Genomic DNA, 26,341 nt, shown 5'->3' on the forward strand with positions numbered 1-26,341 from the left:
GCCAACAACAAATAGCGAGTGCTATCAATAGTTTTCCAAAAACAAATTCTGAAATTTAAAACCCCAGCAAAACTCCAACAAGAAAAACAATTAACAATGAACATTTTGTGAGAGAATTGCAGGAATATGCAACATGATTTAGCTGTAAGTCGTATTTACGTATTGTAGCAAAAACAACAACAACAATATTAATAATATTCAAGTATTTGTAACTGTAATTATAAAAAGCACACACACACATACACATACACATTCTCGATAACGAAAGCTAAAGTCAACAAATTATACAAGGAAATCTTTTCGATCATCAAATATTAAGTTCCCCCTTTTTCTACATATATATATTGTGAATTGGCAGCGCTGTTTTTCATATTAAGCTGAATTATACATTTTAGTTATTAGGTTAACGCTAAGTATGCTTATGCGACTGAATTTAAATTAATTAAATGCAAATTGAAAAAAAACAGAAACAATCCAATGCAGTTCATTGACAGCACTTAAAAATACGTTATGCGACGTGTCAACCATGATAACAATAATAATCGATTGATTGACAATCGATGTGAGTTACTCAACTTTAGGCCAATTGGAAATTCATGTTTGAGACTTACTCGGTATCTAATACGACTTACATATCCATTTAAATTTTAAATGACCAATTGAATTAATCGTCAATAGATCGAAGTGTAGCAATCGATATATTTTTATTTTGTAAAATCACAATTTCGCTTTATTTCATTCATTTCTTTTTACCTTTTTTGCCTTTACCTTTTGCTGCCGGTTTTTTCGGTTCTGGTAATGGAGCTGGAGGAGGTGGTGGAGGTGGTGCAATTTTGGCGGCTTTAACTACAACTATATCCTTAATTGTTTTCTTTTTCATAGATTTATTGCCTGTTATTGATAAAACGGGAACACGATGCCAATTATCAATATAAGAACGTTGATAAACCTCAACATCACAACAGTTCGAAATTAAAACTATATTTGTATTATCCGTAATTGGATCACGTAAATATGATTTCTTCCCACAGATGTTACAACTGTGCAAATTTCGACGTATACGAAACTTAACGGGAAATGCACGTCCAGCCAAAAGTTCATTGTTTAGATTGACACAGTGCTTATATGCTGGCTTTTGAAGAGGACGTTTCGTCCACTATTGGAAAAAAATTTAGTAAATGTACATATAGAAAGAAAATACAGCTTGAATACCTCCTCCAAGTGAAGCAGGGCTCTCGATGGGGCGCATTTCGGTGAACAAAAATTATTTGTATGTTCGGCATTTTCTGCACCACGGAGATTGCAGCATTTTGGTTTTTTGGCAGGCCAGGGACAGGCCAGAACTTTTGGGTCTATAACCCGTCTTGTTGGCACCACAGGCTTGAGAATAGCTTTGACAATGTTTTTCTCCCGTTGGATGTCTTCGGGACTTTTGACATCTGGACATTTTTCATTTAATGACTCTAAGCAGATCGGTCTAGGTGTTGGTTTTAAATGTCTTCTTTCATTCCATTTGTCGCAACTATTCTCCGCCATTGGAAGATTGTGATTTTCACTATTCCATTAAGATGTTAAAATTTGGAATGATACGTTAGGTCGGAGAACAAACATAATATACAAAAACAACTGAGATTCAAAAATAGTTCATATAAGCCCATTGCTGTTGTATCGATATATCGATTGCTTGCAATTTAATTTATCAACATTTTGCAGTACTGTTTACTGGACCATTTAGAGCACTACATTATATCGGCTCATCTCTAGATTTCGCGCTTAAGAGTTTGATTGCGGTAAATATTTATGTGAAAATTGTGAAATGGAGCTGCCAGTTTCTGATTTTAATATACGAGATTTGGTACGCGACTTATACGGTCGTGCTTTAAATACTAAAGGTTCAAAGCAGGAGCTACACGAACGCCTAGTGGCAGCACGACACGAAAAGGCCGAAGCACAGGCGCAGGGCTATGTGCGACCTGGCCGGCCTCCATTTGCTAAGTTTGGAGCTTGTGTGCAGCCGGATGATTTTTCCAATATTGAATGTATGACGGATGATGAATATGAAGCGTATTCAAGGAAGGTGCAATGGCGTTTGCGTCGAATACATAGAACATATGATAACCAGGGATTGGAGTACTATCATCCCGGCGTGCTCCATCGCATTGATAGAGGCAAGACATATACGCTGAATTTAAACGAGTTTTGGGTGCGCAAGGAACCGTATGTGCATAAGGTTAGGTCTACAATATACAACATATTTATAGACACTTAAATAGCTTTTGCAGCTGTTTGTTATCTTTGTAACGCGTACCAATGGCGAGCAGCAGCGGTTGTGCTATGCGAGAAGCTTGGCTATGCTAAGGGATAAAAACTTGACCCTGGACCAACTGAGAATGCCTGTAAGCTAACGATTTATATATAAAATATTTGTGTTGATCCATTCATTAATTGCAGCTCATTAGAAACGATGAAATAGGCAGAGCTTTATCAAATATCATGCTGGAAATCGAAGACAATGGTTTAGAGAATTACGTAGCTATAGTAGCACCTAAACAGCAATTGCTTTTGCAAGCACTGCAGGAGCTTAAAACGATAACTAGAAACAAGTTGCCACCAATTGTTTTAGATTGTTGTCAAGTGCACAATGTATTGGAAAACAATTATTGTGCCAAATCGGCGCGCAGTTTATATCAGCTACAACATGAGAATTTTTCGGAAACCAATTACAAGCAGCAACTGGAAGGAATTCAACAAAACTACACACAAAATGTGATCGCAGCAGCTTTGTTAAAGGAGGTGATAAAACCTTTGCCTGATGTCCTTATAGCCATGTGGAAAATTGAAGAGCATAAAGGGCAAGAAATATGCTTGGCTCGTTTGAATAATGAAAGATTGAATGTCTATAGCGCTCAAGCTCAAAATGATTTACCGCCAATAACATTTGAAGAGTGCACAGCTGGCACGGGATTGCTACAATTACTGCTCTTCGATGCCTTGTGGTGTCTATGCGATGCCAATGAAATCGAGGAGAATAATACAACGGCTATATTAGAGCCTCCACTGCCCGATGAATGGCTGCCCTTATTGAACTGACGAAATACGCGAACTAACTTTTCACTCATCTCTCAATTGTAAATGAAAAGCAGCTCACAGTCCATATAGCTGTCAAGCTTATAAGATAAGCGCTAGAATGGATATAATCTTATGGTCTTTATTGTGATAAATGACGTCAGATGACAAGTTGATATATTTAGATATTTTCATCAAGCTTTTGCAGTTGCAGCGTGCTGCCCAAATCTTTTAAAGTAATATCCTCCAAACTCTTGGCTTTCTCGTCGTCAAAGATTTTGAGATTCTTGGCATGATACCAAACCACAATATTCATAAAACCACCCAGCAATACACACGTACCAGCTGCCAAATTTAAAGCATATCTAAAAGAAAAAGGATTAGCTCACAATAGATATACAGAACTGGTGCCTCCACTTGCCTCAAGGATACTGTGTCGTATAGCCAGCAGTTGCCCTTGTTGCTGCACGTTTTGCCCCACACCAAACAATATTTATCTATCAACCAGCCGTAGAAAATGGGACTGGGTATGAAACCGAACAACGAAGCCACCATGCTGCCTAAGCCCAGTGCAAGACTTTTGTACTCCGGCGGTATGCAACGCAGTGCTATGAGCAGATTAGTCGACTTGCTGCTGGCACCAACAAGCTTAAGGAAACACATGACACCCAAGAAAATGAGAAACTGATTGAAGCAGTCCACATGACAAGCCCCATCAACTGCATACTGCAACTGTGAATGTAAATAATCAGTTTATAGATCATATTCTTAATAATCTAATTAATGTCCAATTTACCTCAGTTCCAGCTGTCGTATTCTTTGGACTTATGCAGTCACATCCTGTGTACAAAGTGCGTTCCAGTTGATCCTTTGTTTTGGCAGTGCAGCCAGCATGACATGCCGATATATAGGTAACATTATCTGAACTGCAGATGGGAGCATAGTGCACATATTCACAGTGACAGGAGACGCTGCAGCTATCCCCCACTGTTGCCATGGAGCTCAATTGATCGCTGCCTTCACAGCCAATAGCAACAAAGCATAAAATGCCAGCTACAGTCAAAAAGTCCACAGTAGCATTCCAGGCAGCCAAGGATCTAGCGCTGGGCTTATACTTGGACACAACATATCCAGAGAGCAGTACGCCAGCAGCAGAGAAGCCCAGAGCTACGGTACCCGTAGCCATGGTGGCCATCGAGGCTGATTGCTGATATTGTGTCTCAATGTACTTGGGCGTGAATATCCAGTAGACCATATAGCCAAAGAAGTAGAGTATAGAGGCAATGGTATTGTAAACATATACCTTGTTGGTTGCCAAGAGTTTCACCGAGAACCACATGTTGCCCAATGAAAAGTCCATTTCAACATTTGTATTGGATTCGCCGGCTTTTCGGTATTTCAAGCGTCTTACTTTTGAGCTGGGTAGCTCCTTGGGAAACAACGTCATAAGAAAGGCAATTAAGAATGTTATGGCAGCTAAGATGAGCCAACCCAACCACCAGGCGCCCAACCAGCGAGGATCTTCGGGCTTGATCAACGGCTCCGCTGTCGGCTCTATATACCAGCGCAGACAAAGTGACGCCAAAGAGTATCCAATAGCAGGACCCAGCATGCGCAGGAAAGTGGAGAAGCCTGAAAAGCAAGTCATAAAAATAATTATATATAATATTTACGAATTGGGTTACGACTTACTTAGCATAGCTGGCGTCTTGGACTTGGTTGTATTGTCATCCATGTAGGCCAGGCCAATGACTATAAATAACGCCTGTCCAATGCCCAAAATAAATTGAGCTAGAAATAAAATTATTTGTGGCACCCAAACACTATCCTCCTGTATGCAACTGGACGTCTCATTCATGCAGAGCTTCTGATCCCTCTGTGAACTAGTTAAGTGTCCACTTAAATTTTGATAAGTTCCATGACTACGCGTTAGTTTCATAGCATCCTCGCCAGCGCCATAGATAAAATGCAGCGAGCAGTTTAGCAAACAAAATATGACAATTGTAAATAGACCTGCAGTGGGATTTACTTTAAGTTCAGAAGCTCTTTTATATATTTTCGTTTTCCATATACCCAAACCCATCCAGCGCGGTCGATGCACTTTGCGTAGATAATAGCCAGTCAAGGCCGAGGCAAACATGGTGCTCATGTCATTGCCAACTGATATGATGCCCAACGTTTTAGTTGGTATCTTATAGCGTTTCTCCAATGTAGTAATTGTGCCATTGAAGTAGGCAAAGCACATGGCCATAAAGCAGCCAGCTATGCCATAGATGGTCACATAAATGGTCTCTGTGGCGAAACTGGGAAAAGCTTTCATAGAGTTCGAAGTTTCTTTAAAATATACTCGCAGCTCTACCTCTGCAGCGTAGGTCCTTTGAATATCCAAAAACCACATGTTATATCCTTGTCATCTTCTAGATTTTCTCTTTGCGCTTGCTGCTCCTTGGCATCCTTTAACTCTTGCTCCTTCTGCTCTATGGCTGTTAGCTTGACAACATCTTTTAGAAATGGAGACACTTCACTTGGTTCCTTGATATCGGCGCTCATGTTCAACTCTCTCCATTCACTCGCTCCGGACGACTGATCTAAATTTTCTTTTAGTTATTAATTAAAATGGGATTTACATTATCTCTAGACATCAATAAAAACGGCCTTTCTGATTACGCAGATGCAATTTATGAATCTTGCAGCTCGACTAAGCTGACACGAGATAAGTTCATAGATATATTTTAACATATGGACTACTATATCAGAGAATACGCTAACTGTATTTCGTGCGAGAGTTAAATCCATGGTAAAAATAGTATTTCATCAATTCCATTAATTCTACCTAAAGCTGCTTGAAAAGAGCTTTGAATTTTTTACCTTTTTAAGCAACATCAGCTTGAGCACTAATATATTGTGCTTTTTGTTTTCCTAAGATATACACACTGAGATATCACTTAGTTGAGCCACTATTGTAAAAGTAATCAAGCATATATTTACCTTTCTTTTTAGATTGTTGGAACAGCAAACACAAACAAGCTTCTTTTAAACCTGGGGCAAATCGCGGCAAATGATCATACTATTCATTTTACGATCTTCTGAATTCGCTTGTCTTTCAATATTTTCCTTGTTTTGTTTTTTTTTTTTGTAAATCGATTTTCAAGTTGCTCAACATTTTTGCTTATTTAAAATTAGAATTTTTAACGTTTTTATGAAATTTTCTATCGATTTGGCTTATTTTTGTTATAAAAATTCAATTTCCAATTACAATTTTATTTCTTCTATTTGAATTTAATTTCTTTATCATATAACATTTTTTCTGAAATGTAGTACAAAAATCTAATATATTTATCTAAAAAAACATTTAATTTTTTTATTTAATATTTAATATTAAAATAATATTATTTATATAATTAAAAAATTTCTGAATTTTTTTGTTGAAAGTGTATTCTTATCTCAATTTTATGTCTATTCTTTTGTTTCAAAATTCTATAAAATATTTTTTTTTTTGGAGTTTACAACTTTTTTACAATATTTAAATATTTCAAAATTATTTAAAAAAATTTTAATTTGTATAATTTTATAATTTATATTTGAAAAAATTTTTTAAAATTTCTTTTGGTCTTTTCTGGTTTAGCTTGCAGCTCGAATTCCTATCTCAATATTCACTCGTACATTTTGCTCATTAAAAATTTTCTTTCGGAATTTTTTTCAATTTGTGCTTCGCATTTTTTCACTTTGGCATTCTGTTCACTTTTTGAAAAACTCATTTTTAAATAAATTTTATGGTTTTTTATTTTCTATAAATGTAACATTTACAATTATTTTTTGAAGACTCACAGAGTTAATCCACATTTTAATATTCCTAAGACTTTTCTATATCTTTTGTTGCTGCCGCCTCTTTGTCTTTAGTATCCGAGTTTAATTTATCGAGTTTGTTATCTGCTTCATCCATTTCATTTTGCTCCTCATCGAAAATGAGCAAATCGTGAGCATTACGAAAAACTCCAATATTCAAGAGGCCGCCTAGGAATATGAAGAACGCTGCAGTCAAGTTGAAGGCGTATCTGAAAATGAAATCACGTTAAGTGATATAAAAGTTGAATGATATTAAAGAACTTACCTTAAGGCCTCCGTGTCGTAGAGCCAGCAGTTGCCTTTGTTGCTGCACGTCTTGCCCCACACCAAGCAATATTTGTCCAGAAGCCAACCAAAGAAAATGGGACTGGGCACAAAGGCAGTTAGAGAACTGATCAAGCCGCCCAGACCTAGAGCAAAGCTCTTGTCCTCCGGCTGTATGCAGCGCAAGGCTATCAGCAAATTTGTGGACTTGCTGCTGGCCCCAACGAGCTTAAGCACGCACATCACAACGAGGAAGATCAGGAACTGCTTCGTGCAGTCCACAGGACAGGCCCCATCTACTGCGTACTGTAACTGTAAATATAATTAATCAGTTAATAGATCACAATTATCACAATTATCAAATCTGATTTACCTCAGTTCCAGCTGTTGTATTCTTTGGATTTATGCACTCACAGCCTGTGTAGAGAGTGCGGCCGAATTGATCCTTTGCTGTATCCGTGCAGCCAGCATGGCACGCGGATATATATGTAAGATTATCTGGACTGCAGATGGGAGCATAGTGCACATATTCGCAGTGACAGGAGACGCCGCAGCTGCCACTGACTGATGTCATGGAGCTCAATTGATCGCTGCCTTTGCAGCCAATTACAACGTAACACAAAATACCAGCGACAGTCATGAAGTCGACAATGCCATTCCAGGCAGCCATGGCTCTGGCACTGGGCTTATACTTGGACACAACATATCCAGAGAGCAGTACGCCCGCAGCTGAGAAAGCCAAGGCAATGGTGCCTGTTGCCATGCTGGCCATGGATGCCGACTGTCTATATTGTGTCTCAATATATTTTGGCGTATAGATCCAGTAGGCCAAATAGCCAAAGAAGTAGAAACTGGAGGCGAATGAATTGTACATAAACACTTTGTTGACCATCAAGCGCTTGATGGAACGCATCATGTCGCTGATGGAGAGATCCCTGTGCTGCTTGGGATTTTGTATGCCAGCTTCTTCTAGTTGAAGGCGTCTTGCATTCGAGCTGGGCAGCTCCTTGGGAAACATAAACATCATGATGGTGATTATAAACGTGACGACGGCTAGAATGAGCCAGCCAACCCACCAGGCGCCCAGCCAACGAGGATCACCAGGCTTAATCAGTGGCTCCAAATGCGGTTCTATATACCAACGCAGACACACGGAGGCCAAGGAGTAGCCAAGAGCTGGACCCAGCATGCGCAGAAAAGCGGAAATGCCTGAACGAAGCAATTTTTAAATGAATTTAGAATGTTTCTGCTAGATATACTCTTATGATATAGCTCTTATCACTCGACTTACTCAACAATGCTGGCGTATTCGCTTTCTCTGTGTTATCATCCATATATGAGACGCCCACAATCCAGAATAAAGATATGCCAATGCCTGCAATAAACTGAGCCACAAATAGAACAAGCGGCGGCACCCAGGTACCATCGCTCTGTGTACAGCCCGATTCCGTGGACAAGCATAGCTTATGATCCTTGTGCGCATTTGCTGTGTATTCGCTAATATCCTTAAAATCGCCAAACTCACGTGTGAGCTTTAAGGCATCCTCGCCAGCGCCATAGGCGAAGTGCAAGGAGCAAGTGAGCACACAGAAAATGAAAATTGTAAAAAATCCTGAAAAGTCAAGGAAATTTGATTGACAATCAATGGGCTTGATCTCTAGCCACTTACCTAACGCTATCCAGCGTGCGCGATGTCCTTTGTGTATAAAATAGCCAGCCAGCACAGATGTGATCATCATGCTGACATCATTGCCAACTATAATAAGGCCAGATGTTTTGGTTGGGATCTTATAGCGCTTCTCCAGTGTCGTGACTATGGCATTGAAATACGCCAAGGACATGGATAGAAGACAGCCACCGATGCCATAAATTAAAACAAAAGACTTTTCCGTTGCCAAACTGGAGTAGAGAAGGGTTCAGTTTATAGCTGACTTAGCCAAGCTAGACCTATCCATACCGCTGTAGCAGCGATCCTTTGAATATCCAAAATCCACATCTGATATCCTTATGAGGTTTTTCTTTCCGTACTTTGCCATTGCTCTGCTTATCGTTCTCCAGAAAAGGATGCTCTTCTGGTTGCTCTGGTTTCTTTTCGAGACTCATTTTTGAACCGACTCCATCAAAACTTGCAGCTCGACTAATTGCAAACTATTTCTAGAGCATTATATCTAGGCCGACAGCTGACAAAGTGGGCATCCATAAACGTTAACTAACAATTATTGCTTTAACATTTATAAAACTCTTGCCATATCTTGTGTATATGCATGCCCCTTAAGTCAACGAAAAAGTATAAGCTAATAATGATATTGAGATTTGAAATCAAGCGAGATATCAAATTTTTGAGAGGATGAGAAGACAACTTTGATGGCATATGAGCTTTTTGAAGCAGATAAACTATAAGACATTTAGTTAAGATTATGCTAGGTGGTGGGTCTATATATAGCTACAAGATATTTTACACTTAAGATTTGTCGTAGTCGCAGATGGCTGTAAATATAGTTACTAGATATTTAAGCAACGATAAATAGAAAGTGGGTTTATATAGTGATCTAGTCAGGAGTGCTTGACTAGTAAATACTATTGCTTTTTCTTCTATAAACAGACTTTTAAGTAGTGTCTGCTTCCTCCGACAGCCGTGCATTAGGTTAAATTACATAGCTATATTGTTCGGACTATGTATCTGTCCTTTAAAAATGGGTTCTTTAATCTGCCAATATCTTAAATATTCGGGAATAACATTACGAGAGATCAAATTAAATTTTTTCGTTTCGTTATCGATTTTCTAATCGATTTAATGGAAATTGCTTGAGATATCGAAAATAGAATAAATTTTTAATACATACAGTTGGACTGGTACAGAGCTGATAAGACCTGGCTACGTCTGCTTGGCTTGTCAGTCCAAACCCTACGATGTCGCCCATACCTCCTGCTGTTACTTACATACATTTCTTCAGAAATAGATGATATTCGCTGAGCTTAAGTTCAACAGATAACTAAAAATCATTTGAGTAGATTTGTCTTCAATGATTTATTATATTCACATGTCATACAATACTGATCCTAAATTTCTATAAATATGCTATATATAGCACACGTCTTCAGCTTCTTTGGCAATAATTTCATAGTCTCTTAGGTAGATTATAAAAGTCAACTTTTAACACCTCTTTGAAACTCGCGTGCTGCTCTGCTTATCTGAGACAAAGTTGATAAGATTTTCAGACCACAAATCATTAAATTAACCTCCGACTTCGTATTTAATATTTGCTTAAGTTCTTTAATATTTACATATCAAACATTAGTTTTGTTTTCTCTCGCTGGATAATTCATTTAATTCAAGCTGCGAGTCTTTTTTGGGCTTTATCTCTTCGTCGAATATCTGCAAATCTTTGGCATGATACCAGACGCCAATGTTCCAAAAACTGCCAGCAAATATGAACGCAGCAGCTAAGAGATTTATAGTGTAGCTGAGACGAAGACGACTTTAAGTAATTACAACCATTAATGAATTGGGGTTTTGGGGCTTACCGTAGAGATTTGGTATCGTAGAGCCAGCAGTTGCCTTTGCTGCCGCACGTTTTGCCCCAGACTACGCAATAGCTATCCAAAATCCAGCCAAACAGAATGGGACTAGGTATAAAGCTGACTATGGAGACAATGACGTTGCCCAGGCCCAGGGCAAAGCTCTTGTCCTCGGAGGACACACAGCGCAGGGCCAACAATAGGTTGGCCGTTCTACCGGAGGCGCCCACAAACTTCAGAAAACACATGACGCCTAGGAAAATGAGAAACTGCTTATAACAATCCACCGGGCAGGGTCCTTGCCGCGCATATTGGAGCTGGGGAAAGGGAGAAAGTTAAGGAAGAACTTAAAGAAGATATCGATTTTAAAGGCAAGCCAGAGCTTAGATTGCACAAAGATTTAGACTTGATACGGAGTGAATGCTGAGTAGCTATACTTTTTAATTTTAATTAATAAAAATTTCCTCCCAGACTCCGGATTTTTAAGCGTAACTCGAAAACTATGAGAACTTGAGCTATCAAATTTGATATATAGCTGGTTGTATAGTTGATAAAGTTAAAGAATATTTCTTTTTTTGATAACTGACTGTTTTGCTATTTCCCATTCAAATAAGTAAGTGGCTAAACTAAAATTTTAATCATAGGTTTATCCAAGTAAGAGTATCTTACCTCTGTAACATTTGCGATATCGATGGCGCCAATGCACTTACAGCCCGTATAGGTGAGTCGACCCAGTTCATCCTTCAGTTTACTGTTGCAGCCAGCATGACAGGCAGATATATAGGTAACATTATCTGGACCGCAGATGGGCGCGTAGTGCACATATTCACAGTGACAGGAGGCGGTGCAGCTGTCAGGTGTGCTGGGCGACATGGATGTCGTCTTATCGCTATCAGCACAGCCGATGAGCACATAGCACAAGATGCCCATTACCGTAAATATATCAACGATGCCATTCCAAGCGGCCATTGCCCGGGCACTCGGCTTATATTTGGAGATTACATAGCCGGAGAGCAAGACCCCGGCTGCCGAGAAGGCCAAAGCAACAGTGCCAGTTGCCATGGTCGCTGTACTTGCCGATTGCTGGTATTGTGTCTCAATATATTTGGGCGTAAAGATCCAATAGGGCGTGTAGCCAAAGAAGTAGAGTATAGAGGCAATGTTGTTATAGACATATACCTTGTTTTTGGCCAATCGTTTGACAGACTGCAACATATCGGAGAGCGAAAGCTCTGTCAATGAGTGAACGACAGCATCAGCTTCATTTGCCTTCAGTCGTCGAGCTCTGGCACTGGGCAGCTCTTTGGGAAATAGGTATAGGAAAAAGGCAGAGATCAGCATTATGATCGTCAATATAATCCAGCCCAGCCACCAGGCGCCCAACCAACGCGAATCCTCATTGCTGATCAGCGGCTTCAGCTGCGGATCTATATAGAAACGCAGGCAAACGGAGGCCAAGGAGTACCCAAATGCTGGACCCAACATGCGCAGAAAAGCGGACCAACCTGTTCAGAGAAACGAAACATAAAGAGATCCTTAAGAAGAGTGGAGCTTGGATTAGTGGCATACCTACTTAGCATAGCGGGTGACTTGGACTTCGTTGAGTTGTCATCCATATAGGACAGACCCAGTGTGTAGAAGAGCGAACAGCCGATTCCAGATATGAATTGCGCTACAAATAGCAAAATGATGGGCGCCCATTGACTTGCAGCCTGCACACAGTCGGGCAAACGGGATTGACAGAGCGTGGGATCCTCCTGGGTGGCATTGAAGTAGCTCGTATTCACGTATTCATGTGTGAGCTTTAGGGCATCCTCGCCAGCGCCGTAGATGAAATGTGGAGATGCCATCAGCAGGCAGAAGATCGCCAAGATGAAGAGACCTTGAATGAGAAGAGAGTTAGGCAGACTAAAGAGGGGGAGGGAGATCATAGAGAAGGAGGAGGAGAGCATTTGAAGATAAGAGAGTGTGAGAGCCAGAGAGATGGGAAATGAGAGAGATAGAGAGAGAGGAACGTTAAAAGTGAGGGAGAGCGAGAGAGAGAGAGAGAGAGAGGAACGTTAAAAGTGAGAGAGAGCGAGAGAGAGAGAGAGAGAGAGAGAGAGAGAGAGAGAGAGAGGAGAGAGAGAGAGAGAGAGAAGAGAGAGAAGGAGAGAGAGGAGAGAGAGTGAAGTGAGAGAGAGAGGAGAGAGAGAGAGACTGAGTGAGAGATAGGAGAGATCGAGAGGGAACGTAAAAGTGAGAGAGAGAGAGAGAGGGAGGAGGAAGAGAGAGAGAGTGAGAGAGAGAGTGGAGAGAGAGAAGAGAGAGTGTGAGAGAGAAGAGTGAGAGAGAGAGAGGGAAGAACGTTAAACGTGCAGAGAGAGAGAGAGGAGAGAGGTGAGAGGAGAGAGAGAGAGTGAGAGAGAGAGCTGGAGTGAGAGAGAGAGAGAGAGAGAGAGAGAGAGTGAGAGAGAGAGAGTGAGAGAGAGAGAGAAGAACGTTAAAAGTGAGAGAGAGCGAGAGAGAGAGGGAGGGGGGAACGTTAAAAGTGAGAGAGAGGGACGTTACAAGTGATAGAGAGAGAGAGACTGAGCGAGTGAGTGAGCTTGAGAGAGAGACAGAGAGCAAGTTGGGGAAAGAGAGAGGTAGATAGAGAGAGAGTGAAAGGTAAAGAGAGCGGGAAAGAGAGAGAGAGTGACAGGTACAGGAGCGGGACTGACACTTGCAGAGGCAAAGGGAAAGTAAGAGAAATACATAGAGAGAAATAAAGAGATACAGAGATATAGAGACAGTGAAGAAGAAGGAGAGAAGTGAAGAACCGAATAGAGAGAAAGAGAGGATGGCAGATAGAGATAGAAAGAGAGAGCGAGGGAGAGAGACAGAGACAGAGACCTAATGACAGAGGCAAAGAGAGAAAGATAGGGAGAGAGAGAGGCAGAGACAAAGAGAAAAAGAGTTGAACAGAAAGAGAGAGAGTCAGAAATTAAGAAGGAGAGACACAGAAAGGGAAGTAAATGTATTGTTAATGAGACTTAGGCTGTTATTAATAAATGTCATCTATTGTAATCACATTATCCAGGGTATCCAAATTCGAGTTTTTCTTATTATATATTTTTTTGTGGCCTACCTAGGGCAATGTATCTCGGTCGATGTCCACGACCCGCATAGTAGCCCAAAAAGGCGCAAGTCAACGTTGTGCTTATATCGTTGCCCACCGATATGAGGCCCGATGTTTTGGTGGGTATCTTATAGCGTTTCTCCAGCGTAGTAATCGTGCCATTGAAATAGGAAAATGCCATGCCTATAAAGGAACCGGCGATGCCAAAGAGCACCATAAACATGTGCTCCGTAGCCCAGCTGTAATGGCAGTAGCTAAAATTTCAACTGAAATGGAAATAATTTCCTACCTTTGTATGCGTGGACCCTTGAATATGCCAAAGCCGCATAGGGTATCTGCGGCGGATAACTCCCGTTTCTCATCCTTTTCTGCAGTGCCCACTTTTAGGAATTGGGTTACTTCATTAGGCTCATCTGCCATTGTCGAACTGCACAGCCAAACTGAACTTTGGCAGCTACTATAGCTGGCCATAAAGTGCAGCCATAATTATGCACAAAATGCAACTACTGTCTATATCTATATAGATAATAGCCATAGAGTCTTGTAATTGCCCTAATCCCACGCGAAAACTAAGTTTTGAGATAAGTTCTCTAGTAACTAGGCTGCTGTATGTATGCTTTATGCACTGTCTGGCAGACTGTTCAAATAAAGACGATATATACAGTAGACGCTGGCTAAAGAGAAACCCGAGGTTAACTCTAGTTGCCAATTTATCATATAAATAGATAGTGTTATAATATGACTATATAAATTTATTGGATTTTTATAAAGAATTCTTTGGAATCTGTTAACGGTTCTTCTTAACGTGTGAGCACTGTACGTATGTCTTAGTATAGTAAAATGAGAGCCTTGACGGTTGCATTTATCACACGATCTTAACCGTCATAATACAGTTTATTATACCGACAGACTCGCATCATTAAAACCTCGCATTTAGGCACCAAAATCACTCACAATCTTTAACTTAAAGATAACATTATCTTATTAAATATATATATATATTTTTTTTGTTTTTAGTTTTTTTTATAATTTATTCTAGTAACTTATATTTCGGTATTCTTTTCAGCATTGACCTCCTCCTCGTGCTGCACTATTTGCATTTCGACTTCTTTGATCTCCTCGTCGAATATCTTAAGATCTTTCACATAATACCAGACACCAAAGTCGAAGACAGCGCCCAGGCTAATGAAAATAGCTGCCGTAAAGTTGAGCGTATATCTAAAGCGAAATAGATTATAAATATATCACATATATTTATATATATAAACTCACCTCATGGACTCTGGGTCGTAGAGCCAGCAGTTGCCCTTGTTCGTGCACGTCTTGCCCCACACCAGGCACATGCGATCAAAGATCCAGCCAAAGAATATGGGTCCCGGTATGAAGGCAAACATTGAGCACAGCATCATGCCAAAGCCCATGGCTGCCGTCTTATCCTTCTCCGGAACACATCGCACAGATACAAGGAAATTGGATGCTCTGCCCGCAGCGCCAATGAATTTCAGAAAGCACATCACTGAGAGAAACGCGACGAACTGTGTCCAACAGTTGACAGGACATGCGCCTGGCGTGGCCTGGCCAGCGGCGAGTAGCTGCGAGAAAAGTACAATTTATGAGTGATTTCAGCCCAAAATTATACTGAAAACTTACCTCCAGATATGCCATAGAAGACGAAGTATCCAGCGCTTTACCCGTTGGATCTCTGCTGTTGGCTTCATTGGCCAAATCGAGCGCAGTGAGGCGATTAAAGGTGCTATTCCTTGCGCCTGGTATGCAGGAGCAGTCATAGAATACCTAAAGAAAACAGTAAAAGCTTCAGTTAGCATATATATAGATGGACATAGTTCACTACGAGCTACCTTTCTGCCATCGGATCGTACATGCTCCATCTTGCAGCCGGCATGACAGGCGGATATATAGGTCATATTATTCTCGCCACAGACCGGGGAGTAGCGCACATAGTCACAGGCGCAGGCCGAATTGCAGGTGACGCTGTCATTGACGGCGCTATTGTGAATATTCACAATGACCGAACGTTCGTTGTCGGGACAGCCAATGAAGGCATAGGTCACAACGCCGGCGACAACCAGAACGGCACAAATCACATTCCAGGCGGCCATATAGCGAGCCTTCGGCTTGTATCTGGATATGATGAAGCCCGAGAGCAGCACGCCAATGGCGGAGAAGGCTAGAGCCACAGTGCCCGTGACCATGCTGGAGGTGGCTGCCGACTGCTTGTACTGCACCTCGATATATTTGGGCGTAAATATCCAGAACGGCGTGTACCCAATCAGATAGAAGATGTTCGACAGCGTGTTGCACATGTATGTCTTGTTAGTGGTCAGGCGCTTGAACGTGACCAGCATGTCCTTGAATGAAGCCTGTGGCTCTGCTGTCGACTGTTCAGCTCTGGTTTCCAGATCGGCTGTGAGCTGCTCCTTTTCTGTGCTCTCCTTTTGCTTGAGCGAATGACGTTCGCGTCGACGTTTTTCCTCCACCATGCGTCTGGCGGCGGCACGGGGCAGCTCTTTGGGAAACATCGATAAAAAGATGCCCGAGCACGATAGCAGCCCGCCCATGACTAACCAGCCCAACCACCAGGCGCCCAGCCAGCGTGGATCCTTGTTATTGATAACCGGATGCAGTTGCGGTGCGATATACAAGCGCAGACAAAAGGATGCCAAAGCATAGCCAATCGCAGGGCCCAGCATACGCAAAAAGTACGAGAGACCTGCAAAAAAAAAACAAACAGAAAATCCGAGATGGGTGAGTGACATTTGAATACTCTGCTCAGGGGGGCTTGTGCTTGATTGTCTTTCTTCAAGAACTGCCTGAGCTCAAGAGCTCTATTTAGAAGTGGCATATATGTTTGACTTGTTTGTCTACAAGAAGTGTTGCAGCTCAAGGATTATACAACTCAGGCGGCATTTGCTTAGTTAGGCTTTAAGATTTTATTATTATCTTGCGTTATTCTATTCTTTAACTATTTTAGCTAGAAATAAGTTCAAGTGAAATTTTCTTTAAGAACTTAACTATTCGTTGTAGCTTTTCAATCATATATTCAGCAGACAAGGGAATATCCCTAACCAGTTGTGATGTCATCTACTTTATTTATATTCCAAAGACTAGGGATCATAGGGAATATTCCCAACTTCTTTTGATGAGATTCCTTAAAGTGTTTAGCTATGCTGAAGACTATGCTCATAGGCAATATATTAACTTCATTTGATGTCATGCCTTACATAAACATTTTAAAACTTTCAAAGTCTCAAAAAGATAATTAATTTTGCTCCATCACTCGAGCGATAACAAACGGAAGCATTACTTGAGTGTGGCTTATTAAGGAGTAACGTCTACACTTATCTGGCAACACGGCGCCTGTGCTTTTATTGGAGTCGTAAAGCCATAACAAAACTGATCTTTTGCGTATTATGTAGAAGTAAAAACTTAGTTTTATTCGCTTGGACATGGGCCTACATGAGATAGATAAACACTTGATAAACTTACTGAGCAAGGCTGGAGTCTTGGATTTTTTGGTATTGTCATCCATATAGGAGACGCCGAGTGTGTAGTATAGGGAGCCACCGATGCCAGATATGAATTGGGCGACAAAGAGCAGAACTTGGGGTGCGAAATTTCCTTCGCCCACTTCGCACTCGGCTCCACCGCCCGTGAGGCGACACAGAGTCTTCGATCGCTGCTCCTCAATGGCCTCCAGCGTGGCATTCTCATCGGGCAGGGCGCCGAATTCTTTGGTCAAGGCCAAGGCATCCTCGCCAGGACCATAAAGAAAGTGCGGCGAGGTGGTCATCAGACAGAAGACAACGATAGTCAATAGACCTGAGCAAGGAAGTGTGAAGCAATGAAGAAGAAGACGTTGCTAGACGCTGTAGAGCTTACCAAATCCTATCCAGCGTGGCCTGTGACCCTTGCCCGCATAATAGGCCAGAACAGCAGAGACCAAAGTCTGGCTAATATCATTGCCCACCGAAATGATGCCCGTGTTTTTCGAGGGTATCTTGAAGCGTTTCTCAATGGTGGTAATGGTGCCATTGAAGTAGGCATACGTCATCGAGAAAATGCAGCCGACGATGCCATAGAGCAAGACGTACGCAGTTTGATTGGCAAAGCTGGGGAATCATTGAAGTTTGATTAGGATTTGAAGTTGACGGTCGGGGCCAACTCTGACTTACCGCTGAAAGAAATCGCCACGAAAGATCCAAAAACCACAGGTCACATTCTTTTCCAGCGGCATATCGTGGAGCAGCTTATTTATCTCCTCGGTCATGAGGCGATCCTGCTCGGACTTTTCGCGCTTTAATTTGGCCTTGATGCGTGCCTGGGCATCTTTGCTGTTGTTGTCCGTCGTTTCGTGTGCATTGCCATTGTTAAGCAGCTTGTGGAGCTCCTCGGGTGCTGCGGCAGCTGTCGTTTCCTCCGGCAGCTCATCACTGCGCGCTGTGACACGTCCCTCGACGTGCTCCTCCAGCTTGCGCTCCTCGCTTTGTACCATTTTGTTGTGGTTGTTTTTGAATACTTTTTGATGTCTTGATTTTTTTACTTATATTTTTTAGTAGCACATTGGATTCTTCCGGCTGAGGCACACACCCACACACACGCTCACAATAATTGATATGCACAATAATTCTTAATTTTGAGAAAAACTTTCACGAGCAATTAGCTGGGGCTGCCACTTGGTCTTGGGCTTGACTTAGGGTTTTTAGTAACTGCAATCGATGCGCTTTGTCGCCAGTTGATGCCGTAGAGCAACCGCACGCATCACCGCTTGCGGATCGAGTGGCATGTTGTGCCCGAATTACGCGTGATCTTAACTTAGACACTTCACTGTGACTGCGTCTATCCGACTGAATGAACACACTTTGTTGACACTGCTGCTGCGTCTTGTTGGCACAGTGTTTATCAAGCTGCCTGGCCGTTTGTCGCTTGTTAAAGGCTTATCTTTTATTGGGGTTTTCACCGTTCGCTTGAGTCCTCAAACATTTCAGTGAGCGAAAGATATGAGCTTAAATAAATCTCAATAAAATGGAATTCATAATTTTTCGGCGTTTTCACTTGGCTTCATTTGTTTTGCTTTCTCTTTGGGCGAACAATGAAAATTGTAAAACAAAATTGATGAAGCTGTGGCAGTGATAAGAGCTATGGCTGATCGTATGTAAGCACACACCCACACACACACACACACACACATATATATATATAAACATAGTCTCATCTGCGATAAAGTTCTTGATAAGTTGTGTTTTCTTGCTTTATCATTGTTTGGCTTTAGTTTTAGTATTCGACAGATTTTTTTTTGCAAATTCATTTATTTGGCTGGAAATGAAGAAGCAACTATCTTTATAACTGTTAAATTTGATATACACATCTATCTTTATATATGTTTTATAGTTGTAATTTCTGTAAATTTCTTAGAAATATTTTTTATGACATTTTTCATTAAATAACTCAAAAGATTTTCAAACTTGTTAAATTATTTCAAATTTTATTGGAATATCTGATTAAAATCTTATTAAACTAAAAACCTAGATTGAGTTTAGAATATTGTAGAATTATGTTTATCTAGTTTTCCATTTATATTTCTATTATATCAAAAGGTTTTTTTTCAACTCGTTCTCTCTCACTCTCTCTCTCTCTCTCGTTGCCTATTGTATTTCTCCCTTACTCTCTCTGTCTCGTTCTTATTCTCTCTGTCTCTCTCACTCTCTGTCTCTCTCTCTCTCTCTCTCACTCTCTCTTTCTCTTTCACGCTCTCAATCTCTCACCATTTGTCTTTCTTTCTAATTTTCTCTCTCCATCTCTTTCTCTTTCGTTCTGTCTTTTTTGTTCTATTTATATCACTCTCTCTCAATCTGTTACTCTATCTCGATCTCTTGGTATTGTTCCCTTTCTCTGTCTCTCTTTGTATTGATATAGCTCTCTCTCTCTAGTTTAAACATCTCGTTCTCTAGCTCACTCTATCTCTCAGTCCCTCTCTCTCTCTCTCTCTCTTTTTTTATTTCTCTCTCTCTCTCTCTCTCTCTCTCTCTAGTTTAAACATCTCGTTCTTTCTCTATCTCTCAGTCCCTCTCTCTCTCTCTCTCTGTCTCTCTGTCTCTCTCTCTCTCTCTCTCTCTGTCTCTCTCTCTCTATGTCTCGTTCATTCTCACTTTATTTTTTTCGTTTTCTATTTCTCTCATTTTGTCTCTCTCTCTCTTTCTGACTATCTTGCTTTCTCAGGCTTACTCTCTCTTTTCTTTTCACTGTCTCCCTTTTTATCTCTCTCTTTCTATGCCTCTCGCTCCCTCTCACTGTTTCATTGCAGATTCTATGTCTCTATCGGTTTTAGTTTTACTCTTTTTCTTTCGTCGTCTCTTCCTCTCTGTGTCTTTTTATTCTCAGTCTTACTCTCTTTTGCATTTCTCATTATTATACTGAACTGTACTTTAACTCATAATATAGTATACAAATTCCAGGGTATTTTACGTTTAGCTCATCGTAGATAACATCTGTATTTTGTTTTCAAAGTTCTCTAGACATTTTCCCCCATCATCAGCTCTAATCACGTAGCTCTCTAGGCGCTTCTCTTGTTCTCTCTGTCTCACGCTCTATCCCGCTCATTCTCATTCTCTATCTCTTTCCTGCGTTTTGCATTCTCATGCCCATTCTCATTCTTTCTATTATTATTTTGATTTTCAAGAGCCGAGCGCGCGTGTGTGTAGGTGTGCTCAACGTGTTCTATTATTTAATGCATGTAATGTACATGGATACATATGTACATATGTATGTATGTATGTATGTGCAGCTATGTATATATAGTATATATATTCGTGTACAGCATGTATGATGCTCGCATGTTCGCTTGTGTGTTTATTGTCGACGCCACAATTCACTTAGCATATTTAAATTTTTGCGCTGCTTATCACTTGAACTTTATCTTGATTATGTTGTGCTTGAATCATAATATATGTGCTGTACAAATATCGCTCTATATATATACATTTATATAATATATAGTATATATAGCATAAATTTACTTTCAAGCAAGCGAATTAACACTTTAGCGAGCAACAGATTTTTTTAGTGATTTAAATTGTTTCACACCACAAAATCTAGATTAGATCAGCGACTTATAGCTGCTATATAGCTGCAGCTCGTCTTTAACACGACGATATTATCGTAACCGTAAGCGTAGCCATACTAAACTAAGCTAAACGCTGGATTTATATTATCTGTGGAAATCTGCTCCAAGTCGTAGATGAGCAGTTGAGCTGTTGAGTAGATGAGTGCCTCGCCTTCGAGTCGAGTCTTCAAAAGCTAATTCCAATTCTGCGTTGATCTCCCACTATGTCTGTGTCTGTGTCTCTATCTGCGTCTGTGTGTGTGACTGTGTTAGTGACATCAATTCTTCAATGTGTGTGTGCAGAGCACAAAATTCTTTATTAGATTTGCCAGGCGGTGCTTGCACTTGGATCACAGACAGACTCAAAAGTATAATAAATAAACATATGTATATCCAGGGTTATCAAGGTGAAATTTGATGGGAAAGTTCTCAGAAGTTTTCAAATTGAAATGTACAAATAAAAACAGCTCAAAGTGTTTGAGTTTTATACAATTTTTGAAAGCTGTGCGCATTAATTTAAATTATTATAAAATTTTTATTGAAGAAGAATATTTTAAATTACTTAGAAATTTTCCAAAAAAGAGAGTGTTACTCATATATTAAAATACTTGTAATACTACAGATTTTTGGAAGATTTTATAAGCAATAGTTTTAAAAAAAAACTGTCTAGTATTGGTTTACTATAGGTTTACTATAATTCTAAGAATTCTTAAATTTATGCCAAAGACTTTATTCAAATTAAATTTTTTAAATTTAATGCATGATGAAATATTTTGTTTGATAGATATATGAAATATTCCTAGTGGCGCTTGTTTTATATGAGTTAATGTCTTCAAGAAGAAAATAAAAAATATGTATATTTCTTCTCTAACTCTTAACTATGTCTAAGATTTTTAGGAGTCATAAAATAATTATTTTTTTAAATATGAAAGTGATTATTAAGAGTTCATTATAACTTTCATTAGATCTCAAATGCATTGTATAACATTTCTAAACATTTGTACAAAAAAGTAGAAGTCTTATAAAGTGTTTTTTTTTTTAGATCTAAATGGCTTTAAGTATTTTTATTTAAAGTGTATCAAAGTATTCATTAGATATAGCCATAGCTAACAGCTCTATCGATACGGAAATATTGGCGAACACAACCTTGTTACATTTTCAATATATATCTATATCAATTTGTGGTGTGGGGTGCTAGAAATTGTAAAACATTTATATGTATATCTATGCATAGATCAGCCTCCCCCTAGTCTAAGTGTTTGCCATCCAAATCAATAGACTGCGTTGATTTGCCTTTTAACCCCCGCAGTTTGTCTCTGTGGTTGGGCGTCTGATTCAATCAACCCCAAAAAAAAGATAATAAAAAAATAAATAAATAAAATATAAAACCTTATATCGTCTGGTATCTGGTGTCACCCGATGCGAACCGAATGCTCGGAAGCTCGAAGATCGTAAACGATAAGCGCTTGGCGCGCTCTCAGCGGCAGAGCTTTGCAGTCGCCAGCAATTGAATTGAAACGAGAACTGCTAGTGGACAAGCTTCAAATTGACTAAAACATCAACTAAGCGCACTGGCAAATTAATTAAAGTACTTAAGAGCACAATAGCTGGAAAGTATACAACTGTGGAATACCCTGGAAAAGTGTTGTTTGCTCTTTGAAGAGTTCAATCGGGCTTGATATGGCCTCTAAGAATATGCAACGGAATTAAGCTAGTTACGAATTCATTTATGAATATAGAGAGTATACATAAGTAAGCCCATTGTTATGCGACTATTAGATATCCTTTAATGCTGCTTTGCTGCCCAATTAGGGGTTGCCCTTAAAGACCAAAATCAAACCAAAATCAATTGTAGCCAAGTCTTATTGCTTTTTATTTATGTATTTGCCTAGCCACATATGTGAAAGAAATGCTTATGAAATTTGAGTTTGAAGTTTTTTTCGAGCGAGTCCTTAGGCAGGCAAATGGAAATGTTTATATATAATCCCGGCATATGCAAAGGCGTGTGTGGGTGTGTGTGTGTGTGAACATCATATGTTTGGCAGCGCAATAAAAATCAAAAACATAATTTCTTGTATCAATTGAGCGGCCATAAAAAAAGAAGAAGTTGCGCCCAGGCATGTTTATTATTATGAGATGTTTGTATACGCAAAGGACATAGACATGCGAGACGCAGCTGTATGTGCCACACACACGCACACAGCTGTAATTGCAGCATGCAGAGGCAGCAGAAATGTGTGTTGAGGGTGTGCGGCGGCGGGTATTCCCAATGCCAAGGCTCAGCATAAATAACAACAAATGAGGCAGTGCGTTGCCAGCTTTATCTCTCACTCTCTCAGCGTGTGTGTGTGGCACTTTTATGCGCCGCCTGTAAGTATGCCACAATATAAAGACAACTGCAAATTATGCGGCTGGCACGCGACTCGCTGCCGCTGCCGCTGCTGCTGCTGCTGCTGCTATTTGTTAGCGATTTTTATTTCCGCAGCGCGCTTCCTTTTGTATGCCGCATGCAAATGACATTGGCCTTATCGCTGCCAACACACACACAAATACACTCACACACACACGCCAAAGTTAGCTGGCGTTGACAATAAATAATATTTTGCAAATCAAGTAAATCGCTATGAATTTTAAATGCATGGGGCGTGGCTCAAAGCACAATTTCTAGCTGGGCAGCCACAATCTCCATAAACATGTGAGCGTATTTCTCGCTTTGCGTGGGCGTGTGTGTGTATGTGTGTGTATGGCTGCTCTTAAGTGTAATGCCAAGACGAATGCTGCGGCTTATGCACGCCTACGCCAGTTTCCGGGTAAGCGCCCAACTGCCAACTAAACCGCTTAAGCACTCAATTTGCGCGTGAAAAGGAACTTGACACCCACAACATATACACCCACACACACATACTCCCAGACATGTGTGTGAACGCACGGCACATGTCAGCACTTTGCTTGCGATTTCCGTTTCCGCTCAACCCCTTTTTGCTGTCGGCGTTTATTGATATTGCCTGACATAATGGCATGTAGCATACGCTTCTAGCTTGTTTCTTCATCGCCTTTTTTGTTAACCCTTGATAAACATGTATGTGTATTTATTTGTGACTTCCTCCGTGTGTGTGTGTGTGTGTGTCAAATTAGGGTTAAATACTGTGACCTCCCAACCGCACAGGCTTTTGACTAATTTTGATTTTTTTGTTCAGCTCAGTTTTTTCTTGGCTGCCTTGAGTTAAGTAGGTCTTAAGTCTTCATTTGTCTGCAGCTGGAGCCGCGCTTAATATGCCGACCGCATGCTAAAACCCACAATTTAGCCAGGCCAATTTTGCTGTCAATTTAAGTTGTAATTAACAGTCGAGCCGTCGGCAGCTGCTGCGAGAGAGATACACAAATAAAAAAAAAAGCATAAGCTTCGCTTGCTGACCCAACCCCGAACTCCTGGCCATGTGGCATGCAACTCACGTGCGCTCATTACGCATTTGATAAAGAGGCAGGGCAGAACTGGCAGCGCGGTCAGACAAGGTGCGTCCGACATAATCACCCAAACCAAAGCCCCCAAAAGTCGAGAGAGCAAATGTCAAAATAGACAATGCAGCGATTACTTTTGAGCGTTTCGAGGGGCAATGTGGCCATCTCAGTTGAAATATGCTCAAAGGCGGCGAGTGCTGAGAGAATAAACAGAAAAGGCTATAAAAAGCTAAATTTTATTTGAAATATTAGACATTAAATTAAAAGCGCTAAGACTTTTGACTATTTTGAGGGAAAATCTAGACTGCAAAAATATTTTTAAGACGTGATATTAGGGTCTAAATGAAACTTTAAAATGTTTACATAGAAAGTTATTTTCTTGCGCTTCTTAATTCAAGATATAGTAATACTAAAAAGACTATGATTATTTTTGCCATTAACCTTAAATTCAAACTGAATCTATTAATCTCAAAACATTTGAAATTGTATCAAAAACCAAAAGTTCTTGGCGTGAAAAAACTGAGCCAGATCTTCTGCTAACAGCTGAACAAGTCAAAACTAGCCGTAAAACAAGCTAAATCTCAGCAAGCTAAAGCAGCCGCCGCTGACAGCGCAGCCATAAATTTAGCTAGAGCCAAAGTAAGATTTGCCAACTATATTTAGCTTGAGCTAAAAAAGGAATCTGCCGCTATTTTTAGCTACAAATGTATAAATATAAATGCTAAATATATTTTAAAAATAATTTATTGATTTCCATGTATATAAGCTCAAGTTGATGTTAGCCGTAAACACATTATTTGACTAGCTAAAACAAGCTGAATTCTCGGAATTCCAGCCACTCTGGAGTACCCTTCACATTCGGCACATAATTAATCAAAAAAGCAGCGTAGTTTTTACACACAATAGCGCCGGAGTCCGGATTTGGGCCATTAAAATTGGCATTGGGCGCGCATAATGAGCTGCAGGACGAAAGTTGAAAAGGATTAAGCGTAGCTTGCATTGGCAATTGTATTGTTCGGTGTGGGGTAGCGGCGCAGCGGAGGCAGCTGGGGAGAGTGTCCTGGTCCTGCTGACTGCTGGCTGCTTGCTGGCTTTCCATTTGTTTTGTTTAGCCAACGCCAACGTCCAATTTTAATTCCTTTCACATTTTATTTTTTGATTTCTTTTTCGCTCACATTTTTACGCTTCTTATAGCGATGGGCGCTGTGGCGGGTGTGGGGGCGTGGGGCGTGGCATTTGCTACTGGACAAAAAAATAAGCTTAGAAGCGGCAAACAAACCGCTCGAGTCCTTTGTTCATTGTGGTGGTATTTATACTTGTTCGCACTGGGATAAAGAGTATATTTGGCTTTCGTAAAATGTTGGCCATCCTGTTCGTGTGGCTGTCCTTGCTTCTAGCACCTTGTAAATTCTATATAAATGTGTCTGTTCATAAGGCCAATCAAAAATAAACTATTATCTTCCACAGTATTATAGCTAGTAGCAGCTAAGTTGACTCTACTTATTTATAGATCTTTGTAGATAGAATAATAATAATTTTCCTTCTGTAATTTTAGCGCTTGGGTCACCATGTTTTGGCTGGTGCCGCACTGCTCACTTCCTCTACAGATAGAACCATCCAACAGTGTTTTTTTAAATAACGAGTATTACGCAATCGTGCACACCCGACGGCAGAGTTTTTACTTGTTTTATTTGTATATCTATATATACTTTTTTTAAACCATTCTTTCGATTTTAATTCTTACTTTTTACGCGAAGCCGAGTCGCCGCATTTGCTCAATTAGAGACGTGCTTTGGTCCGGGGCTGTCGCCATAGAGCGTGAACGTTTCTCCATTACATTTGATATCGTCCTTTTTCTTTTCTTAACTTGGGATAGGGCTTAGGCTGGGTTTTTCTTGTTGTTGTTTTTCTGATTGTTTGGTGCATCCGTTTGTAAGTATCCTTGTCCATGCCCACTTAAACATTCT

The 26,341-nt window shown here is 40.3% G+C and overlaps 6 protein-coding genes across 9 annotated transcripts; 1 reads left to right on the plus strand and 5 right to left on the minus strand.

Annotated features, from left to right (window-relative positions):
• Window positions 1-728: 728 nt before the first annotated feature.
• On the minus strand, window positions 729-1,619 carry LOC111605244. The gene is made up of 2 exons (XM_023323680.2): window positions 1,213-1,619; window positions 729-1,156 (listed from the first exon to the last, which is right to left on the minus strand). The coding sequence occupies exons 1-2, from the start codon at window positions 1,534-1,536 to the stop codon at window positions 740-742; spliced, it is 741 nt and encodes a 246-aa protein (XP_023179448.1). The 5' UTR covers window positions 1,537-1,619; the 3' UTR covers window positions 729-739.
• A 72-nt stretch (window positions 1,620-1,691) lies between these two features.
• Window positions 1,692-3,120, plus strand: LOC111605242. Of its 3 annotated transcripts, none has more exons than XM_023323677.2 (3): window positions 1,692-2,230; window positions 2,283-2,396; window positions 2,452-3,120. In XM_023323677.2, exons 1-3 carry the CDS (start codon window positions 1,817-1,819, stop codon window positions 3,088-3,090), a joined length of 1,167 nt encoding a protein of 388 aa, XP_023179445.2. In that variant the 5' UTR covers window positions 1,692-1,816; the 3' UTR covers window positions 3,091-3,120. The 3 variants fall into 3 exon arrangements, with proteins under 3 accessions (XP_023179445.2, XP_023179446.2, XP_023179447.1); XM_023323678.2 differs by having other exon boundaries at window positions 2,322-2,396; XM_023323679.2 differs by having other exon boundaries at window positions 2,460-2,513.
• A 105-nt stretch (window positions 3,121-3,225) lies between these two features.
• Window positions 3,226-5,663, minus strand: LOC111605245 (solute carrier organic anion transporter family member 74D-like). Its single transcript, XM_023323681.2, has 6 exons — window positions 5,426-5,663; window positions 5,140-5,369; window positions 4,759-5,079; window positions 3,863-4,698; window positions 3,488-3,798; window positions 3,226-3,431 (listed from the first exon to the last, which is right to left on the minus strand). Exons 1-6 carry the CDS (start codon window positions 5,614-5,616, stop codon window positions 3,248-3,250), a joined length of 2,073 nt encoding a protein of 690 aa, XP_023179449.2. The 5' UTR covers window positions 5,617-5,663; the 3' UTR covers window positions 3,226-3,247.
• Window positions 5,664-6,846: 1,183 nt separating this feature from the next.
• On the minus strand, window positions 6,847-9,324 carry LOC111605225 (solute carrier organic anion transporter family member 74D-like). Its single transcript, XM_023323653.2, has 6 exons — window positions 9,134-9,324; window positions 8,846-9,075; window positions 8,468-8,788; window positions 7,550-8,385; window positions 7,178-7,488; window positions 6,847-7,121 (listed from the first exon to the last, which is right to left on the minus strand). The coding sequence occupies exons 1-6, from the start codon at window positions 9,277-9,279 to the stop codon at window positions 6,920-6,922; spliced, it is 2,046 nt and encodes a 681-aa protein (XP_023179421.2). The 5' UTR covers window positions 9,280-9,324; the 3' UTR covers window positions 6,847-6,919.
• Window positions 9,325-10,298: 974 nt separating this feature from the next.
• Window positions 10,299-14,220, minus strand: LOC111605228 (solute carrier organic anion transporter family member 74D-like). Of its 2 annotated transcripts, none has more exons than XM_023323656.2 (6): window positions 14,085-14,220; window positions 13,805-13,978; window positions 12,269-12,577; window positions 11,365-12,200; window positions 10,702-11,012; window positions 10,299-10,640 (listed from the first exon to the last, which is right to left on the minus strand). In XM_023323656.2, the coding sequence occupies exons 1-6, from the start codon at window positions 14,155-14,157 to the stop codon at window positions 10,472-10,474; spliced, it is 1,872 nt and encodes a 623-aa protein (XP_023179424.2). In that variant the 5' UTR covers window positions 14,158-14,220; the 3' UTR covers window positions 10,299-10,471. The 2 variants fall into 2 exon arrangements, with proteins under 2 accessions (XP_023179424.2, XP_023179423.2); XM_023323655.2 differs by having other exon boundaries at window positions 10,303-10,640; window positions 13,805-14,034.
• A 317-nt stretch (window positions 14,221-14,537) lies between these two features.
• Window positions 14,538-20,969, minus strand: LOC111605273 (solute carrier organic anion transporter family member 74D). Its single transcript, XM_023323716.2, has 8 exons — window positions 20,897-20,969; window positions 17,989-18,892; window positions 17,696-17,925; window positions 17,303-17,635; window positions 15,655-16,526; window positions 15,446-15,589; window positions 15,068-15,387; window positions 14,538-15,013 (listed from the first exon to the last, which is right to left on the minus strand). Exons 2-8 carry the CDS (start codon window positions 18,306-18,308, stop codon window positions 14,839-14,841), a joined length of 2,394 nt encoding a protein of 797 aa, XP_023179484.2. The 5' UTR covers window positions 18,309-18,892; window positions 20,897-20,969; the 3' UTR covers window positions 14,538-14,838.
• Between the last annotated feature and the right edge of the window lie 5,372 nt (window positions 20,970-26,341).

This window comes from Drosophila hydei, unplaced genomic scaffold (assembly GCF_003285905.1).
Source record: "Drosophila hydei strain 15085-1641.00,03,60 unplaced genomic scaffold, DhydRS2 tig00008125-arrow-arrow-pilon, whole genome shotgun sequence".
Taxonomy (NCBI): domain Eukaryota; kingdom Metazoa; phylum Arthropoda; class Insecta; order Diptera; family Drosophilidae; genus Drosophila; species Drosophila hydei.

Bases quoted from the DNA above. Each gene is read 5' to 3' on its own strand.
- LOC111605244 (XM_023323680.2), bottom strand. From the start codon at position 1,536: ATGGCGGAGAATAGTTGCGACAAATGGAATGAAAGAAGACATTTAAAA. The intron at 1,157-1,212 runs GTATTCAAGCTG...TTTTTCCAATAG, and splicing joins CCCTGCTTCACTTGGAGGAG to TGGACGAAACGTCCTCTTCA.
- LOC111605242 (XM_023323677.2), top strand. From the start codon at position 1,817: ATGGAGCTGCCAGTTTCTGATTTTAATATACGAGATTTGGTACGCGAC. The intron at 2,231-2,282 runs GTTAGGTCTACA...TAGCTTTTGCAG, and splicing joins AGGAACCGTATGTGCATAAG to CTGTTTGTTATCTTTGTAAC. The intron at 2,397-2,451 runs GTAAGCTAACGA...CATTAATTGCAG, and splicing joins TGGACCAACTGAGAATGCCT to CTCATTAGAAACGATGAAAT.
- LOC111605245 (XM_023323681.2), bottom strand. From the start codon at position 5,616: ATGAGCGCCGATATCAAGGAACCAAGTGAAGTGTCTCCATTTCTAAAA. The intron at 5,370-5,425 runs GTAGAGCTGCGA...AGCTTTTCCCAG, and splicing joins AAAGGACCTACGCTGCAGAG to TTTCGCCACAGAGACCATTT. The intron at 3,799-3,862 runs GTAAATTGGACA...TTACATTCACAG, and splicing joins ATACGACAGCTGGAACTGAG to TTGCAGTATGCAGTTGATGG.
- LOC111605225 (XM_023323653.2), bottom strand. From the start codon at position 9,279: ATGAGTCTCGAAAAGAAACCAGAGCAACCAGAAGAGCATCCTTTTCTG. The intron at 9,076-9,133 runs GTATGGATAGGT...TCTCTACTCCAG, and splicing joins AAAGGATCGCTGCTACAGCG to TTTGGCAACGGAAAAGTCTT. The intron at 7,122-7,177 runs GTAAGTTCTTTA...TTTCATTTTCAG, and splicing joins TACGACACGGAGGCCTTAAG to ATACGCCTTCAACTTGACTG.
- LOC111605228 (XM_023323655.2), bottom strand. From the start codon at position 14,215: ATGGCAGATGAGCCTAATGAAGTAACCCAATTCCTAAAAGTGGGCACT. The intron at 14,035-14,084 runs GTAGGAAATTAT...CTGCCATTACAG, and splicing joins AAGGGTCCACGCATACAAAG to CTGGGCTACGGAGCACATGT. The intron at 10,641-10,701 runs GTAAGCCCCAAA...TCTTCGTCTCAG, and splicing joins TACGATACCAAATCTCTACG to CTACACTATAAATCTCTTAG.
- LOC111605273 (XM_023323716.2), bottom strand. From the start codon at position 18,308: ATGGTACAAAGCGAGGAGCGCAAGCTGGAGGAGCACGTCGAGGGACGT. The intron at 15,590-15,654 runs GTAGCTCGTAGT...TGTTTTCTTTAG, and splicing joins TACGATCCGATGGCAGAAAG to GTATTCTATGACTGCTCCTG. The intron at 15,014-15,067 runs GTGAGTTTATAT...ATTTCGCTTTAG, and splicing joins TACGACCCAGAGTCCATGAG to ATATACGCTCAACTTTACGG.